At 38.4% G+C, this 21,150-nt stretch overlaps 1 protein-coding gene across 2 annotated transcripts in view; it reads left to right on the top strand.

The window, feature by feature from the left end:
- The window catches only part of LUT2 (Lycopene beta/epsilon cyclase protein), a 227,188-nt gene extending 206,763 nt beyond the window's left edge, over positions 1-20,425 (top strand). For both annotated transcript variants that reach the window (XM_089814295.1, XM_089814294.1), the window contains exons 11-12: positions 13,029-13,161; positions 20,135-20,425. In XM_089814295.1, the coding sequence (XP_089670421.1) occupies positions 13,029-13,161; positions 20,135-20,300 (299 nt within the window). In that variant the 3' untranslated portion in view covers positions 20,301-20,425. The remainder of the gene's footprint in view (positions 1-13,028; positions 13,162-20,134) is intronic.
- The last annotated feature ends 725 nt before the right edge of the window (positions 20,426-21,150 follow it).

The raw sequence follows: 21,150 nt of genomic DNA on the forward strand, positions 1-21,150 counted from the left end.
TCCAACTCCAAGATGACTATTGTGTAGCCAAGTTCCCTTTTACTGCAACTAATCGGGTAGTTGTCTCTTCTTGAGCCCTCTCTGTTGTTACTCAATCTACCTTACTCCGTCGCAGAGCATAGTAGGTGTCTCGGTGTACCTGCATTATCTCACAAGGCTCTCCACTTGGCTTTCCACTACTGATTCTCCAACAATCCAATCCTGTCTCATCTTGGGAGTCTCTATGTCAAGCTATCCTCATGCCTTGAAGCATGTAGTGAATGCAGCTGGACAACCTACTCACATAAACGAGAGAACAGGCTCCAACTCTTGAACTACGCCCTCGAGTGCTTGTGTCTGAGTAGAGATCACCACTAGGTGACCTCAATTCACTATAACTGCTAAGTAGGCCTCAACGTCCTCTCCCATGTGCTTGGACAACCTTGATGCTAGTTGTTCCTATGTGCCCATCGTCGTGTCTATTGCCTTCAACATCATCTGAGCACTATCTACTAGAGGTGGTCACTCCTCCATAGGGGTGGGGTGGCTCTCTCCCTCTGGAAGAACTATAGGAGACACAAGTTCCCTAACCTCAACCTCAGGTACCTCCCTCATAGGTGAGAGAATGCTAGATGCTCGTGCCACTTGTCTTTTGTTGAATCTTCGGTCCAAATAAGAACTTAAATCTTATGTTGTACTTGCCTGACCGATATCCTCTCTGGTTGGATTGACTAACAATGCGACGTCTATTGAGACAAACAACATCTAATCCAATCACATCTAATCAAACCTGTGGCTCCTCCTGGCTAATACATATCTGCTCTAGCTTGGGTACCTCCATCACCTCTTCTGACAAAGCCTTAGCTGGCAAGGTGTGTGACTCTGTCTACAAGAATGGTCTTGGGTATACTTATTGCCTCAGGAGTTGTTCCTAGCTCAAGAATCACCGTGGGTGCTCTCTTTGCCACTATTACAATCAGAGTCATGTCAATAGGTCTCCTAATTTGTCCGAAAGCAGGAATGTATGTACTCACGGTGGTCAAATGAACTATGTGGAGAGAAGAGGTCGTGTGAACAACAGTGGTGTCATCGTGATTGTCTCCATCTCCTCATCCTCTATCTGTATGTTGCCCCCCTCATCTGTGTCACTGGCACTTTCGGATGAGGTGTCTTGTCTGCCACTATCTGTGTTCCCACGCTCTGATCCTGAGTCCACCTCTTGTCTATATTGTTTGTGCCTTGCCATGGCCTTTTGTTGACCTAGTGTGTCCAAATGGTGTCATTGCATAATGGGAGGTTCTCCTGGAGCTAAAGGTCCTGGCTTGATCTCAAGCCTATCAACTAGGATCAATCTTGTTGTCGCATCCAAAAACACTCCAATAGCATAGTGTGGCATATAAAATGTTTTATGTTGTGTCGTTGGTAAAATTGTGCATTAGCCAACGGGTCCCTTCGGTAATTGTCATGTAGCCGACAAACCCCTTTGGGAAGGTTCTTCGAAAAGTATTTATACACCCTTTTGGGTCATTGTAAATCATGATCTGTATGTAATGTCTTTGGCATGTGTGAATAATACAAGGAGTTATGTTGTTCTTGTCTATTGCCTGTATGCATTGATTCCTTTACCACAGCACAGTAAACATGCTACAACATTATAAATTCATACATGCGTTCTGAAAGCAGCACCGCCTAGTCATATACCTTTCCTCTCATAATCTTGTTCATCAATGCCACCTACGGAAATGAGATGGCTAAAGTATGGTTGGACCTCGTATGTCTACTCTTTGCCAAAGTCCATGATGCAGCGCCATGGTTCCTCTCTAACGTCTAATTTCTTTAGCCCTCTTCCCCTGGAAGTCCTTGTTTTTCTGCGTTAGATAGATCTCTGCACACCGAATTTACAAGTAGTTCCTTTACCTCCTATTTCATTTTCTTTTCTTTTAAATCGATCTTTTTGCCCCTTTTGCATACCTAGGTATGCCAAATACTTTGGTAAAATCTTCTGCCTTGAAAGAGATTTCCACATCATGGTCTAGATAAGAGAAGGTACTCATTTTCGAGTGCTTATCATAGGTATCTATCGTTATCCTTAAGGAACCCTCAAAATCTGTAATGCAAAATATTGGCATTTGTATCACCTATTCTACCTGCTTTTTCCTTATGCTACCCTTCACCAGATCATCGTCTAGAGTTTCCTGCCAGCACTTCTGACACTCTAAGCCATTCAATCTTTCAAATGGTATGTTTTGATGCGTTACATAAGATGTTGCAGGCGTGTGTACTTTTGGCTGTACTTCCTGTTTCCCTATATCTATCCGTCTTGCAACTTTTACTCGTAAAAGTAGTACTTGAGCATTCTTGGACATGTTGTTTCTTGAACTTGAACTGCTGGCCTTTGTCTGCAATTTTTCTTTCCACAGTCACTTGTCCATAATGGTTTCTTGATTTGTATTTGGCACCCATGAGAGAAATGGTTAGAGTTTTGGCTTACTTCTTCTTTGTATGACTGCAACTCTTTTTGTTTGTATTGCTTGTTTGTATGGCTTGTACTTCTTCTTTGCTATGGGAACTGGCTATTATAGCCTTGGACGATATCCCTTATTGCCGCATCCTAAAGTGTCTACCTTCCTTTCCCTGCCAATTATTTCCATCTATCATGTGACGTACGACTGATGTTGAACCTTTCGATGGCTTTATTGGCGCATCATGTTGTCATACGGCACTTAGTCCTAGGCTTCAAGCATTTTCCATATGGTGGGGATTTAGTTATGGTGCATTGCCGCTATGTGGCTGCTACATGTTAAGCAATCTCTCAACTTAGGCTATTACCATACGGCATAGATTGTTAAGGTTTTGTTTCTGTACTCACATGTATCCTTCTAAATTTGTTGTACGGTGTGGTGTTTGCCCTCTTTCTCCTGAATTGTCGTGCACTAAGTGGTGACGTCAACTTCTATGTCCCAACATGTATGGTGGTGTTCTTAGTCAATATGTTGTACGGTGTCCCTACCTAATTCGTACGTTGTTTCCTTGTGTTTTCCACACAGGATGAAAGGTGTCTTTCAAATTTTCCTGAATGCATTTGAGGAAAGTGTCGTATAGTACTAGTGTTTTTGTCTTTGTGATGTTGTAGGTGTTCTATATGCCTTCCCAATATTGTTGTACAGTGTTTTCTATTTCACTTGGTGTTGTACGATCAATTGATGTCTATGTGGTATAGTTGCATCTCCAGACTATCGTACGGCAGTCAAATTTTCCATATTATTTTGTAACCCACAGTAATGTCTTCTGTCTGTACACTTTCCCCTCAATTCACTTTTGAACACTGTACAATGTTTATGTGCTTCAGGTGGTACACATACCTTGTCTTTTAATGGATGTCGTATGGTAGTTAGTCTTAGACCTCAACATTCATCGTACACCATACAACGTTGCACATCTTTCTCTTCCCATACTTGCCTCCAAGTTTGTCGTACGGGGTTATGCTTATATGTGGTTGTACAACCCCTATGTGGTCGTACAACCCCCATTTATTTACTTGCACTTTTTAAATTTTATTTTGATATATTATTTTTTATGCCTCTTGTATGACTAATTTCTTAATTTTTCAAAAAAAAAATTCAATTTTTTTAAAAATTAATTCCCAAGTCTAAGTTATTTCTCTGCCCTGTGCTTGAGCCATTATCTCTCTATCTCATGCCTTTGATGGTAAATCTTGAGTTTCAATCCATTGACTTGGTCAGCTACCCTTTTTCGTCCAAGGTCCACAGCTTGATTGCTCCATTATTGCCGACTTCGCGTACCTTGTACAATCCAACCCACTTCACCCTGAACTTGCTTGGTTCAATCTCATTGTGCCTATTATACTTCAGCACGAATCGACCTGAGGTGAATTTAATTAGCTTTAGGTGTTTATCATGCCACACCTTACGCCTAAGCTGAGATATTTTGGTGACCTACTGTGCCATTAATCTTCGTTCGTCAAGCTTGTTCAGATTGTACAACCTTTCTCTAAGACTTAATGTCACCCAACCTATTCTCGATTTCTATCTTCAGAATTGGCACCATGAAATCAATCGACACAACAACCTCCAGACCATACATCAATTGGAACGAAGTTTGTCTCCTTGTAACCTTAGAAGTGGTGTAATAGGCCCATAAAAAAGATGGCAGCTTTTCCTCACAGACCTCTCCTTTGACTCTGTGGGACTTATAAATCACTGATACCAATATCTTATTCATTGATTCAACCTGCCCATTTGCTCTCATGTAGTATGGGCTCGAAAAGATGTGACAGATTTTGAACTCCGTCGTGAGTAATTGGATGACATGATTTACAAAGTGTCCTCCCCGATCGCTTGTTAATTGAATTAGAATACCATACCTAGTAATGATTTGCTCATAGATAAACCTTGCCATACTAATTGCTGAGTTTTTTGGTAGGGCATGCGCCTCTACCCACTTTGTGAGGTATTTTGTTGCTACGATGATGTATCAACACCTTCAAGCTTTCCTTTCCTTCAAGGATCCAACAAAGTCTAGCCCCCATTATTCAAAAAGTTCTTACACATGAAGGATTAAGTGGCATAAAGTCTCTCTTCAATGGCTTTCCTGCCCTTTGGCAAGTATTGCAGCCCACGACCCGTTCCCTAGCATCGTTATACAAGGTAGGTCACCACAACCCTACCAAAAGTATCTTCCGCGTTGTTGTGTCGGGCCCCATGTGCCCACCTGCGGGACCTTCATGTGCTTCTCTCAATACATTCAACACTTCCTCTTCCATGACACATCGTCGCAGGACTTGGTCGAGTCCCATCTTATACAGTAATTCATTAATCAACTGAAATGTTTGGCTCCTCAATACGAGCTTCCTCCTTTTTCTTAGTTACATTTCCCTCGGGAACTGCTTTGTTGAAAGGTATTCCCTACCCTATTCAAATGTATTCCCCAATGCTTGTATAGTAGGATGGGAGTACGGCAATTGGAAACAAGTGTGCATCTAGAAAGTCATCATTTACTCCTTCGGGTGGTTCCCCTATCTTGATCCTTGACAAGTGCTCTGCACTCATGCGACTCTTTTCAGGATGTACAACAATACTAAATGTAAACTCCTGGAGGAGGAGCAACCATCTACTTGCTCGCCCTTGAATAATCAGCTTATTCACCAAGTACATCAAAGCCTAGTGATCCACATAGAGCACGAAAAAAGTTGCCTCTTAGTAATGCTGAAACTCTTGTATGGCATACACCATTCTGAGGGCCTCCCTCTCTATTGTACTATAGTTCTTTTTGGCTTTTGAGAACGATTTGCTTGCAAAATAAACGAGGTGATATAATTTATGGTCACCCGTTTGCGCTTGTGTTGCCCTAATTGCAAAGTTCAATGCATCCACGTGCACATGGAACTCCTTATCTTAGCTCGAGTATGCGAGGATAGGTGCTCCTAATAGTCTCATCTTCAGTTCTCCAAATGCCTCATCTTGCTTCGTTCCCCACATGTAGGGCTCTCCCTTCCAAGTCAGCCTGTCCAATGGGTAGGACACTTGAGAATTTTTTTTAATAAATCTTCTATAGTACCTGATGTGTCTTAAAAAAGACTTCACTCCGATTACGTCCATGGGAGGTTACATCTCCACAATTACTCGGACCTTGTCTGGATCCATCTTTGAACCCGTTTCGTACACAATGTGTCCCAATAGTTTCCTCTAAGGCACCATGAATCTACACTTTTTAAGGTTCAGTGCTAACCTTGTTTGTCGACATCTCTCCATACACTCCTCGAGGGTTACCAAGTGTGTGTCTTCCGCGCTAAAGATTGACCAATCATCCAGGAAAACTCTAAAGTTCTCAACCGACATCTCATTGAAGATGTGCAAAATGATTCTTTGGAATGTTGCTAGAGCATTACACAATCCAAAGGGCATTTGTTTATATGCATAGACTCCATCTTCTACCACGAAAATCATTTTTTAACTTGTCTTCTTCTGTAATGGATATTTGGTTGTAGCCAGAAAATCCATCCATGAATGAATAGATTTCATGTCCAACGACTTCCTCTAGAATATTATTTGTGAATGATATCAAGAACAGATCCTTAATGATTACTGCATTAAAACAGTAGAAGTCCACAGATCCTTATTTGGTTGGCCTCCATTGAATTTACTATCGGAGACACCCGTTCACTTGTCTGTACACAAAATATGATGCCTGCTTCAAGCATTCTTGCAATCTTACCATTGACCCATGCCGCATAATTTTGTTCATTCGATATGGTCGCTTCCACACAGTTAGGGCCCCTTGCACAAGTGGAATCTGATGGACTCACAATTTAGGTTGGACCCATTTTAGATCCTTATAAGTCCAGGCAAATACGTTCTTCTATTTCATAAATACCTCGGATGGCGTTAATTTCAACACGGGGTTCTAGTCATTGCCGACAAGAATGTTCTTCAAATTGGCTTCATCCCCTAGGTTCACTGCCTTCACCAAGGGTTCTTCGTATTTGATGAGTTTTTCCTTGTCGACTGTGTGTGTTGGTGTTTCATCCATCCGTGACTCCCCTTCTGTATATTCCCCATATTCCGTTGGGAACAAGTTCTTCCTCCACCCGTAGCACGTTGCAACTCGAAAACAACTTGCAATCTTCCATTTGCCAATGGAAGAGTCCATTTAATGAATCCAGGTCATCATCAAAACATGCCTCCAGTTCCAGGGCTCCCTCTTTATTAGGTTCCATGCTTCTCTTCCCTTCATCATATTCTTCTACGTCTTCAGAATCGGACAAGGATGCCAAATCTTCACTCACCATCTGCATTTGTAGGTCGATTGTGAACATGCGACCCCCTCTCTCCATTGAAAGAGTATTCCTATTCCAATCGTGATTCACTTTTTCTTGCACCAACCAACCCCTTTCCATGATCATGTCATATCCTTTTCTCTTTTGTGGGATCACTACAAAGTCTAGGATTAAGGGTTGTGTCCCGATCACCACTCTCTGTGCCATTAGAGTCCTAATAGGTTTAATACCATGTTGGTTAGCGCCTACCAGTTGAAATGTCGACAGCCACAATGTTGGTTTCCCTAATTTTCTCCATGTTTCCTTTGGCAATACGTTAACGCCAGAACCTCCATCTACAATGGTGTCCGTTAGGATGGTCCCAAGGATGCCCATCTCCACCTCTGCAAGGTGTCTTCCCATATTCACTGCAAGTAACATCAGGTCTTGCTATACCCTGAGTCCTAGGAATCTTCTTTCCGATGGAGTTTTCCATTTCACAGTAAGTACTCTTTGTTGGCCCATCCGATGCCTTCAAGGATAGTGTCATATTTAATATTGTTGTTCTCTGATGTGGCAATGCAAGAAGATCATTTTGTTTTATGGGGATTTCAACTTGCATCACCTGCCTTATGATGTTTTGCTTCACCTAAATCCTAATTGAGGTACTTACAATATCATTCATTTTCTTTCTTTATGCCATCATCTCTTTCTCTATTTCGACTTTTGGTTCTTACATCCTTCTTTTTTCATTTTCAGGATTTGGGTACGCGGCTTTCTTCCCCTTGTGCTCGGGTGACCCGCTAACACTTCTTCACCATTCCCTTCGATGTTTAGCAGGTTCACCACTAGCTTCAAGCATTTTGACTCGTCATGGTCTCCAGGACCACACCATCTACATGGAAACTGTGGTGCTTCACTCTTAATGCAATCTCTAGCAGAGTGGCACCATTAATTTCAAGTGCAGCATTGTATCATCGGCTACCCACTTGGGTCGTACTGTATACGATTGCGATTTTTTTGTTATTGTTGTTTTCGCCTCTTCCTTGTCAGTTGCTCCTATATCCCCCTGACAATGTTGCGTTGGTGTTTGCATTCCTCGTTCCCGCAGTGCATGAGGTAGATACTTCTTGTATCATTAAAACTTGTTGGTGACCTTTAGATTTCATGTTGAACAAACATTCTTTAGTGGAATGCCCAACTATCTTGTAGATGTCACAGAACTGATTTTTGGGGCAAGAGCCCTTCTTGCAGTCTTCCTCTTTACAATCTGTACACCATAAGTCCCCTTTGGTGCTTCGGCCCGAATTTTTCTTCATGTTTTTAAATTCCTTCATCATGCACAACATGTCTTTTTGTAGTGCCTGGATCTTCTTGTTTGATTCTTCATTGCTGCTCTCTCTAGAAGAATCATCTTCCTCATCAGATGATCTATTCTCCTTCTTCCCCATCTTGCTTTCACTTTTGAGGTCCATCGCTTTGTTATATGTGTTGATGTATGACGTTGGGGATACTATTTTCATTTTTCTTTTAAGTGCGGGCTTTAATCCTTTGGTGAACCAGCATTTCTTCAAGCTGTCAAGTGGTGGGCTTTCCATCTTCCCCACCAACTTCTTCAATATCCGCCCATACCTGCGGACAATCCCATCCTTCGCCTATTTGGTGTTGTAGATTTCTACTACGATTTCATTATCATCTCTTAGTAGTCGGAACTCTATTGCAAACTCCTCCAGGTTCAGCCATGTGGCTACCTTCGCCCAATTGATATCAAGAAACCAATCAATCATTACTCCCCTGAGAGTAGTTGGGAATTGTCACACCCAATCATCCTAGTCCATTACGTCGTTGGTCATCCATATAGTCTCACATGTTTTGCAGTGTTGCACAGGGTCTTTTGTACCATCACCCATGAATTTAGGCAATTTTTGCTTTTGCCATACCATAGCTTGTGTCTATTCATTGTTGTTACAGTTGGTTGTGTTGGCTGTGTTTGTTGTACCCCATGCTAGGTTTGTGTCTGTGCTTGTGCACCCGCGTTGCACTGTGGTGTGGTAGGTTCTGAAAATAGGGGTTGGTTACCAAATTGTACTCACTCATTTGGTGTGTAAGGAACAAGCGGAGTGTCTCGGTTACCCCATGCTCTTGATGCTTCGGCACCCCTAGCCGCACTGGTTCCCTCTTCACTCCTGTATGGATTCTCCACCCGTGGTGTGCAAGACAAATTTATGAACACCTCCCTTGTTTCCTCTATCCAACTTAATATTTGTCGTGTTTCTTCTATTAAGTCGTCACTACTTCTCACCCACCGACAGTCACACGAACCATGTTTCCCGTTGGTCCCTACACCTCCCATGACACTGTGGTCACCCTCCAATGACACCACCGTGCTTACAGCGAGATGCTTGAGCCTTTGCCTCTGTTTGACTTGTTATGTGAGGATCAAAGCTTGATGTGTGGCGTGTACATCATTTTGCTCTTTTCTATTTCTATCATTATTTAATTGGTTTGGCATCAATTCCACGAAAACATCATAAATAACAAAGAACATTTTTTATTTATTTATAATCTTCGTACATCATGGGTCGTATGTGCAACTGTTACAAATTTACAAGTGATCTTTTCCTTCAACACTCCCAAGGCACAAGGCTCATGGGTTGGACCTCCGTCAGGTCTTATCTCATTCCTCTTCTTCCCAACGGTTACGTTCATCAAAGTTTCTCAGGATTTGTTGCCGACGTTGCTACCTCTCAGTTTCCTCCCTTCGCCTCACTTGTGCAAAGAATGCTTGCATGAACAATTGTGGAAATTGGCGCAAGAGTCTATTTGTGGCGGGGCTCATGTTCAAGGTGTCCCAAACGGTGTCCTCAGGAACTTCTGCGCACACGGCTTCTCTCCATACAAATGTTTCAATTGTTGCTCGAAACAGTATTTGGAAGTTTTCCATGAGAGCATGCTCGCCTTCGAACAACTCGGTCACTCCATCTTCATTAGTTCTAACATTGTCCAATACCAGTGTTCCCATTTATTCTACGTATGCCATTCGTTGTGTTGCCCTTCCCAAATTCAGTTGGCAACGACACCAAATGTTTACCGCCTATGGTAAACTAGATTAATGCATACTATAGTAATAGTAAGACATGTAATGCTTTAGGAACCAGATATATATTTCATCAATGCTTCAAGTACATCATATGCCAATACACAAGATAAATAGCAATGACCAATACTGAATGAATTGTATCTCCCAACAAAGAGTGTACATAAGGTCCCAAAGGGGTGCGACCTAATTGTCGCGTCATAACAGAACATCCTTCGGTTACTAACTAACACCCTTAACACATGTTTTACTAATTCTGATGGCATAACACACTTTTGCCAACAACAAACTTAGCATTTACCTTATTGTTTAATTTGTGTTCTTTGCATTGATTAATTCAGCCAAAGTGTATTGATATTTGCATTTGTTAATGATGTAAAATATAAAATAAAAAGAAAAAGAAAAATTCTTTTGAATACTACAAGCTTTGATTGATTTTGTTGTGGATACTATCCATGGAGATGATGTGGGAAATGCCTACCTTATTGGGTCAATGAATGGCGGTTTTTGCAGATTTTTCTTGAATGTTTTGTCTCAAGTAAAGATATTCTCCTTTCTTCCATTTTATTTGCAATATTATACAGCTAAACTAAAAGTATAAAATTGTGCATAAGAAACTTTGAGACGTGGAATATTTGAAAAAGCCTGTAATCTTTTACTTCATGCGGAGATTGAACTGTGAGTGCTTTAAATGAATGTACTTTATTACATCAGAGAAATATGAAAATTGTATCAGCTTGACAAGAGGATCACATGTAAACTCTACTCTCATTTTATAAAATTTGGAAAGCAAACATCAATCATTACACAAACTGATAAGCTTAGCTTTCACAAGCGTAGCTGAGATTTTCTTGAAAAACCTCACCTTCCACAGGTGACTAATAGTCTGTTTTGTCTAGCAAGACTTTTTTTAAATATCATTGAACTTAGAAGAGTCTCTAAAGAGAGGCCTTACTGAAAGGGAGACAACACACAAATAGCCAAATTCAGTCATGTGACCATGTCCACAATGTTATCGCAGAAACACACACCTAGAATACATTACCAATCAGAAACTCTCTTCCACATTGGATGCATGACTTTTTCTTTTGCAATCTTGTTTAGTATTGATATAATTTCCAAATCTTGTGAAAAACTTGTTACCATTAGACTTTTCATATTAAAGAAGCCTTTGATATCAAATTGTTTGGCAGTGCCTTTACCATCAAATTATAGGACCATTCATCGCTTGTTCAATAGTCAAGCAATAGCGTTGTTACTTGATCGTAGAGTACTTTTAAAATGTTATGCATTTATTTATTATTTTTGAGATTTGAGTCATATATTACATCTAACTAACACAACAACTTTATCAACTTACCTTGATGGGCTTAAGGGTCTTTCTAATGAATGGTGAAGGTTTTGCAAATGGGGTTGCAAGCAGAGTGGGTTTAACCATGGGGGAAACTCTGAACTTAAGTGTGCTTGAGCTGGAGTAGTACTGTGATGGGTGACCTCCCGGGAAATCCCGGTGCTTCACCTCTTTGAGCATCACCTAGATGCAATGAGTGCTAAGTGGTCCATTCATTCTCATGAGAGATGGGTTCATGTGAACCACTACTCATGAAAAATGGGTCAATGAGTTTGAAACAAAAAACTACACAGTTGAATCCTAATAGCAATATCACAATTAGACTTGCTGTGGAAAATATCTCCTACTTATCAATACGATTACATGTGAAGTCTCCTTTAATGATAGTAAAGATACATTTGAAGCTGCATCATCAGAGACTATATATCATAACAAAAGCAAACAATATCAACTTCCAGAATAATGATCAAATTCTTCTTTAAAATCCTTAACTCACATAAGCTGAGTGAAGAACTACCCTAAGAAAAGTGGCTTTACATCTTATCTTACAAAAGAAACAAATTGGAGACAATCAAATTGTCTTCTGGAGTATTTTTCAATTATCATTGAAGAGTCACTAGAGAGAAGTAATTGCCAAGAGGGGTAAAATACTTAAAATCATCCTATAATCATGTAGATGCCCAAAAAGGATTGACAAAACTTCACCTATAGAAGATATGACCAACTAGTTCTTCTCTACCACAGGTTGCTTAATGAATTTGTTACTCCCAGCTTTTTACAGTCTTGATTTTAACTACCGAACCTTGGTGGACACTTAGCAACTCTGAGACTGTTCTTTTGAAATATTCCTATGATTTGCAAATGTTTTGGCAGTTCTTTATTTATCATGTTTTAGGATCACTCACCCTTACTGCTTGTTCAACAGAAATGAAATAGTAGCAATGTGGCTCATTAATTATATATGTCTTTTGTCACATGGCTATAAAAGGTCTTCTTGTCTCACAAATTACAATCTCTTTGTATAAGTGTATGTTCCTTGAAATGGTGATTTGGAAGACAGCTTCTAGGGAACATTTTGCAGATATTTTGAGGGCTGCTTTGCGTCCTGTTTAATTTGTGTGCTTGATTTTAATCATAACACTTGTTCTTTTAATGCATCTCATAATTTTAAAATTCTCTAAACGAAAAACACTTTTCTGTAAATCTTTTGTCAGAAAAGAAAGATAGGAGGACAAGCTGTCCATGCTGGATATCTGAAGTCCCTTTTGGCCTTAGCACATAACAGGATCCTTCATTGTTGCAATTGAGATAGTTGCCTGTTAGCATTATCTATGATATCGAAATCTGAAATCTGTGAACAGCGTAAGTCCTGTACCAATTAAAATTTGTCATTGAGCATCACCAATCGCAATCTTTACCATTCATTTTCCTACAGCATTTTCTCCTTCATCCCTTAAAACTGTGCCAGTCTCCCGCACCAACAAGATCATTCTTGTAATCTAACCTTGCTTGGATTAAAGGAATCATTCAAGCATTACTTAAAGTATTTTATAAGCATCTTGGGAAATGAGAAAGATGAATAAAAGATGCACCCAGCTGCTGAAAATTTATCCACAATATAAAATGAAATTATACCTCTTTGGCTTTTGGCTTTCTTTCTTGTGAATTCATTTTAAATAGAAATCATTTCATCTTACTTGGTTTTCTTTCATTTGTAGACCACTACTTTATTTTTATGCTTTAATGCAAACTTTTACTTGTTCATTATGCATCCCATACTATTTTTAAGTTCATCATGTAAGCTAATTTTTTGTTGGTTGCTACAGCATGGGAAACTCTTTGGCCTCAAGAGCGAAAGCGTCAACGAGCATTCTTTCTGTTTGGACTTGAATTGATTTTGCAACTAAATATTGATGGGACAAGAATGTTCTTTGAAACATTTTTCCAGTTGCCTGAGTGGTAAGGTTTCAACACAAGGTGGAGTTATATTATGAGTTTTTACATGATTGTACAGATTTAAATACTTACATGATATTACATGTATTTAAATATCACGCAATGAAGATATTTTAATAGGTGACATGCTAGAAATCAATTTTTTTATTGAATTACACATATCAGATGAAGGATTAGTAACAAAACTAGAAGGATAAACCCAAGAAGCCTCGTGCAAGGAAAATATCAGCCCATCATTTGTTAGTTTCAAAAGTGTGTCGATCTGCAATTAGGGTGTATATTTTATCACATAATTCACCAAACAGATCATATTCAAATTAAATGTGAATTGGCTTATGAATTTTCTCTTCATCATACAAACTTTGAGGAAAATGGTCCTTATGTATGAAGTTTAGTGCTGTTAAGTTCATTTAACAATGGATGGAAGTATGTATCAACAATTATAGTGCATAAAACACACGCAACAAGAAAGTAAAGAACAGAAGACATAACTTGACACTGTTTTGTGACTAGTAGGAAAGATTTTCTACCTTTAACCTATTCAGAGTTGTCTGTTATTAGAGACCCTAATCATTGTGTATACATGCTGCCTTGAACCAAGCACATCCATTTTGGCAAGATATTTACATATATAAGTGGGCACTTGTATGAAGGAAATGGGTTTTCAAAATTAGACTCACAGATTGCATTGTACAGTGTGTACCTCAGTAAGGGAACTTGTTTTCCATCTGCAAACCTAGGGATACGATTGACAAGGGTGCACTTGTCTAAAAGAGAAATATATTGTCTAATGCACACTTGATAAGGAAAAGTTAGTTAGATGGACTTGTCATTAGGTTTGATTCTCATTGACATGTGCACATCTATTTAGGAGCAATGATTTCAATTTTTAAAAGTTGAAATTGCATTGTTAGATGCACACTAGAGAAAATGAAAATGAGCACTCAAAGTTTGAACTAGAAATGCACTGTGTGCACACCTGAGAAGGGAAAAATAATACTCAAGGTTTGTTTTGAAATCACATACTTGTGTGTCCACTTGTATGAAGGAAATGAGTTTTCAAAATTAGATTTACAAATTACATTGTGTAGTGTGCATCTCAATAATGGAATTTGTTTTCCATCTTTAAAGATGGGGATACATTTCATAGGGGTAAATTGGTAATATTGTGCAAAAGAGAAATTTTCAAGATAAAAAATGTTAATCACATAGAAAATTGTGAGCACCAACGTGAGTCAAAGAAAAGATGTATTGATCAGGGTGTCCTTGTATGAAGTAAAAGATAAATCAAAATTGATATATTAGGCATACACCTGATAAATGAGATTCAAGTTAGAAGGTTCTTTAAAAAATCTTTACTCACATGCATGTGATTGTACAATCCCCTATGGAATCTTGCCCAAATTTTTGCCTTCTCACTCTGAGTTAATTTGTCAAACAGCTCAGGTGCAATCCATATATGTTTCTGATTTGAATGAGTAGGCTGAGTTTGCAAGCATGGGATGAAATGTGCACATTTACGCTCTAAACAATACAGTTATGATTTTCAGAACACCAAGGCTGCATCAAAAAACAGAGAGACAGAATTTCCTCTAACATACAAAGGAAATATTTGCAGAGAAGTCCAGCCTTAACATTAATCTGAATCGTTTGCAGAAATTATTGCACATGTATTTAGAATCTGAACATAAACAACAGAAACCACTGTATCTGCTATCTTAATGCTGAGATCACACACAGGGCTCTACAAAGCACAATTCTGATAATGAAAAGGCACTCACGATGAATCAAGAAACCTTCACCATACACACTGATCCCAACAACAGCTATTAATACATGTTGCTTCTATAGATTACTGTATTGCTGATGTTGATGACTGTGTGCTGGCATTAATTTTGAGATACTAACATCAGAACAAGCAATGCAATTCTGGAACAATTCACCAATACCTTCAGTTAGAAAAAATACTGTCCTTTCATACTTGTTGGCGAGAGGAGGCTAGGACTAGTGCTTGGGTTTGCATGGTCTACGTTTTATTTTGTTTTTTTGTGGTTTCTCTTGTTGGATTTTGATCTCTTCTAATTCTCATTGCTTTTATTATTTTTGTTGGTTTCTTGATCTTTATTTATAGTGTTCTATTTTGTTGATTTGGATCTACATGCATATAGGTCTACATAGGCTTAGACCTATATACATTTAGATTTTATTGTGGTTTTTCTTTTTGTATATTTCCTTTGCTTTTCATATATATATATATATATATATATATATGTATGCTTAGTTATTACCTTTTTAAGTTTTTATTTTAAAAATTGTCTAGTAGTTGATTGACCTTGTACGTTATTCATTTAGTGGGCCTTCTTGCATTTAGATCTTTGTTTGGGACTTTTTTTAAGTTTATTTGGATTACAACTGTATATATATATATATATGCTTAGTTATTACCTTTTAAGTTTTTTTTTTTAAATTTTTGTCTAGTGGTTGATTGACCTTGTCTGTTATTTATTTAGTGGGCCTTCTTGCATCTTTGTTTGGGGCTTTATTTTAGTTTATTTGGATTATAACTTCACAGGTTAGTGGTTTTTCTTCTAATTTATTCTTTTATTTTATATTTGCATATATATAAACATACATATATATGTACATATTTTCACACACACACACACACACATATAGTTATTTAGTTTTATTTTATATATTTGTTAAGTTTTTTGTGTGCTTTTATTGGCGTCGGTTCTCTTTCTTTTTATTATTTTTATTTTCATGGATTTGTTTTTCATATTCTTTTGGTATTGTTTATAAGTTTTTATTTTTGGGATTCTTTTTAATCATTTTTTTGGAATGTTGTGCTTTATTAGTTTATATCTTTTATTTCTCCCACCTTGGTGGTTCCCTAATTCCTCTTGATGATTGTTGCCCACCCATTTTATTATTATTTTATTTTGTTTTTATTTTGTTGTTTATATTCCATTTTTTCTTCTCTTATTCTTTGCATAGTTTTGTGTCATCCCCCCTTCTCTTCTTGTAGCTATTGAGTAAGGTTTGGTCTGCATCTTTTTAATATTTCTAATCCTGCAATTTATCCTGATGATCGATCACGTAGTGTGATTGGAAACGTTGATGCTAAAAAACACACACAATCGAATCCAGAAAAGAACTTGCTTTACAAATGGATTGTGGAAATCTGATAGTGTTAAGAGAATAATATTTTTGATTAATTGCAAAATTAGGTTTTGAAGGGATCCAAAACCCTTTTTACAAAAGATTAAGCATTAGCGCCACCAAAACCGAAACACTGCTGGTAAAAGATCCAAAAACCAGCAGACAACCAATAACCAGCAAACCAGCACAAACAAAACTGACAAAAGACAGAAAAATGGACCAGACAAAGCCAGATCTTTGAGGATCTCAGTGACCTCTTCTTTCAAGGCGGTCATCCTCTGCACCGACTCCTTAAGCTCTTGAATGTCCGTTGGCACAGTGGCAATCTTCTTCTTGAAGCTCGCCTGAGTCCTTTTCCCAGGCCCTTCTGACCGACCAACAGCTTCATCAGTATCCAGATCCACATTCACAATAGGCCTCTTCTGGTAGGGAACCTTTAGCCTGGCCACAAGAACCTCATGTTAGAAGCAGTGATGAATCTTATTCAGCCTGCTATCTGTCCTTTCCACCTTCCGGTTCACTTCCTCCAACTTATCATCCAGCGTTTTGCTATTATTCATCGCCACTATCACCTGTTCCAACATCATCCTTTTATCATCCAGAGATCAAAGATCATCACCAACATTCTGAGAAGCCTTGTCCCCGTTCCTCGCTGCTGCATCTCCTCAAGCTTAGCCAACAAGGCACAAACCCTAAGATTGAGATTCCTGATTTAACTGAAAATCCATTTGTCCAGCCTGAAGGAGTAAATAGACTTCACTTTCGCAGTTTGAAGGCATCCTAGCATAAGTTCCTGCTTGTCATGAAAGTCGTCAAGATTCAATTGAATGGAAGCTTCCTTATGAACACTCCCAGATTTTTGGGAACTAGCTTCCTCCTTAGAAACTGCCACGTGCTCCTCAGAACCAGAAGGGGAAATGGGCATGTCATGGTGAACAGAAATAGCATAGTCAACCAGACTAGGGATTTTACCTTTATCGCGCAAACCAACATCATCACCACAAGGAGTATGTATAGCAGTCATAGCCTTCGAGCTCAGAGAACCCTTGCACGCAGTCATAGTACTAGATATTAATGTTTCTATCACTTGCACACCGTCATAAATTCCACGAACAAGCCCAGAAATGCTCCAATCTCGTGCTATTGGCTGATATATGCAGCTTCCATTCACAATGACCATGCCCAGAGAAAAGGAACCCTATGACCAGAAAGATATAACAGCAACCACACCCTTCTAAACTCCCAACAATTTAGAGTTGATAAGGCACAGAGAACCCTTCAATCAAGCCCCACCACAGTGAATACCCAGAAAATCACATGGCAACAGCAGCACCAGTGACAAGAGAACCACTACTGAAATACTCTCACTGCAGCTTATTAAAAGTGAAAGACCAGTCAATCAAAGTTAATATTGGTAAAGGATGTGAATATTTGGAACTCCACCAATCAAATCACCCAACTCCAAATGTCCTATTTTGGGAACTCACGGCACAGTGCTAGCAATTTTCTTTCAAACTAGAGGACCTCGTCTTGCATCCTTCTCAAATATTGCCGTGATGCAAGCTCTATGGACTGGCAATAAATGATTTGTGATTTCTCCTTGTGAATTCTTCACTTTAAAGACAACCTCAGTAGAACTGAACAAGAAGACTTGGTGTGTGTGAATCCTCCTTTGAGTCATCTTCTCCGTGAGTAGTCAAGTAATTGCCCAATGAGATAAATGAACTTCTGCATTGAACCTAGCAAACTTACAACTTCAACAGTTTTCTTTTATTTCAATGCCAAAATATCATCAATTGAAATGATAATTAATAAATCAAACTTAGCACACCATCATTATTTGAAGCAAAATGATAGCCCACAAATAATATTTATCAATCATCAGATAACTTGCAGTACTTTCACCCACCATACCACATTTCATATCGTTTGACAATATATAATGTTATTTTACTCAACTTCTAACTTATCAACAGTCCGACAATGAAGCACATTGGTGAACCCTGAAATGAATTTACACCAAAGATGAATTTGGGTTTCCATCCAATCCACCAAGAATCCTGAAGGTTTCCGCCCTCATGTTTCAGATAGGCAAGCCAAATGCTCACAAACTTCTCCAAGTAAAGATATCAAACCAAGCATAATCAAGCATGAACCTCTCATTCTTTAATAGCACATCCCAATGACTTTTCATTTTCCCTCTACCTATTTCTTGATATTCTTTATCTTTGTCTCTTTATTAGCCATCTCTTGAAATTAAAATGACTATTAATTTTTCACTAAGCTCAATTAAAGTCCTTTAATTACTTTATTAAATGATTGAATTAAGTTGTCATCAAATTTGATATAATCTCAAATTCGCTTGCATGTTGTGAGTTGCATGCCCAAGAATTTGAAAGGGAGCTTTTGTTTGAAATTGTGTAATGTTCCTGTTATAAAATAAATAATAAATTAAACTTTGTAACGGGCCGATTGATTTATTTTATCTCGGACCCATTTTCATTTTTTGTTCGTAATTTGTGTCGCCGTCAGTTATCTTTGTACACCCTCAGAAAGGTTTCCTTGACGGGTATTTAAGCACGGCTTGTAGGAAGTCTGTAGGTATGCTTTGGGATTATTTTCTCTATACTGCGGATTCCTGTTGGAGTTTGGAATTGTTCACCATTTCGGAAGTGAAAGATCTTCCCTATTTGGCTCGTGCGGTTTTGGTGGGATTCAACCCTCACCTTATTCCGTCTGTGTACTTGGCTCGGATCGGGACAATCAAAACATCTTTGTATGTGGAATATTATTCGGCACAAGTGTGTATCTAGTTACCTGCAAGTTATTTGTGTTAAATATATTGCAAATGCACTACATATTGCATCATTGAACTACTCTGCATTTCCCCTTGCCGTACTATATCTCCGTGCACCACATCAACCAGCTCCATAACAGTCCATACAGCCTTCTTCTATATCCTGAATGGTTTCCCATACACCGTACGGCCTAGCATCTTCATTATATCTCTTGTCCCATACGGCCACTCCAGTAGCCACCGTACGGCTCCATATTTCCCTTGTTGCACTGACACCCAGCCCACCATACGGCCGGCTAGTCACCGTACGGCTTTCTCTTCTTGCCGTACGGCCTCCACTATACAACCATCAGCATCCCACGTATGGCCTATATCCCGTACGGGCATCCTCTCCATTACGCCATACTGTCAATTCAGACACCGTATGGCCTTCATATAGGCATATCCATACCGTTTCACAGCACCAGAATTCGCAGAGAGAGGGAGATAGATTGTTTGAATCGCAAATTTGATGCCCACATAAGACAATATTTTAAAAAATGAGAGAAAGAAGTGTCACTGGTGGTTTTATATTTTAAACGTTCATACAATGCAAACAGTAGAAAAATTACATAGACAACTGCTATGCTCAAATCTGATTATAATATTTGTATATATTGAAAACAGTTCTAACGTGCATCACATATAAAAGTAATGTTACAAATCTTACGATGCAATATAAGCAAACACACAAAAATATGCAATCTTTAGGATGCTCCATAAATTTGCCTGTGACTGAAAGACCCAAACATGACAAGGCCAAACGATCATAAACCAAAATTTGGAATGAAGAAATATAAACTAGTGCTAAGCAAACCATTGGATGAATTATTTTTGTGTCTTGAAATGCTTTTTATTTCTGAAACTAACTATAATCAAACTTTACAATGCAATATCACACGCTTTTGATGAATTTATATAAAAGAGTTGCAATTTAAGTTGAATACAATTTTTATAACATGTGCAAATTAATGGCAGGATGTGGAAAGGATTTCTTGGGGCAAGACTTTCTTCAATCGATCTTATTTGGTTTGCCTTGGTAATGTTTATCATGGCTCCAAATTACATGCGTTATTGTTTGGTAAAACATTTGATGTCAGATCCAAGTGGAGCAAAACTGATACGGACATATGTTGGCATTTAAAGTTGACAGGACTGTCCATTGTATTAAATATTCCTTTTCTCCTCTCATAGGCTTCTGTATTCATTTTTGGTGTAAAACTATCTGTTGTTTCATAATCTTTAATTAGCTTCATTAGCTCGTCAAAATCTTGTGGATGCTTGATTGCAGTATTCCTTTTCATGGTTTGTCATTTTTAATTTGGAAATTACGTCTATGATGAAAATTGAATCTCAACATTAGAGAGCTGCATGGCTGCATCGGAAATTTTTTTCTTGATACATGCAAATTGCAGATAATATTTACAGGCTGTCAGCAATTGCATAGTATCTACCAATTGAAACATTAGGTGTGATTTGGATTGTGAATTCTTCATAAAGTAAAATCTAAAAGCAAATGTAAAAATCAGAGGAAAGTCGAAATGTACAGTCATATGACAAAACTGTGGTTAACAGTGACTGCATAAATTCAACCTCATTTTCATTTCCGGCACCATCTACGAAGGATGGTGCATGCACCCTTTTTGAAAGTAATTAATCCTAGAACTATTGTCTATTAAATATAACAAGTTAAGAATAATTGCTTCAGTAAAAGTCTATCCAGTATGTTGGATAGACACGGGGTCTATCCTCAACTGAGTTTTCAAATCCTAAACTCTGGCTATTATTTTATTTGAAAGTCAGTTCTAAATTTTACGTTTTATGAATTTAAAAAATGCATGGTAAGCAGCTGCATGGGATCATCCAAAGTTTAAAATGGCTAGCTGTAAGCAATTGAGCTATAAGCTAAATTCATTTGATCCTCGAAGCATTTGCCATTATTTTTTAAATTGGGCATGAATGCTTATACAAGCTACTTGCATACACTTTTTTCT

Source organism: Cupressus sempervirens, chromosome 2 (genome assembly GCF_028749045.1).
Source record: "Cupressus sempervirens isolate cs-2001-9-10 chromosome 2, ASM2874904v1, whole genome shotgun sequence".
NCBI lineage: Eukaryota > Viridiplantae > Streptophyta > Pinopsida > Cupressales > Cupressaceae > Cupressus > Cupressus sempervirens.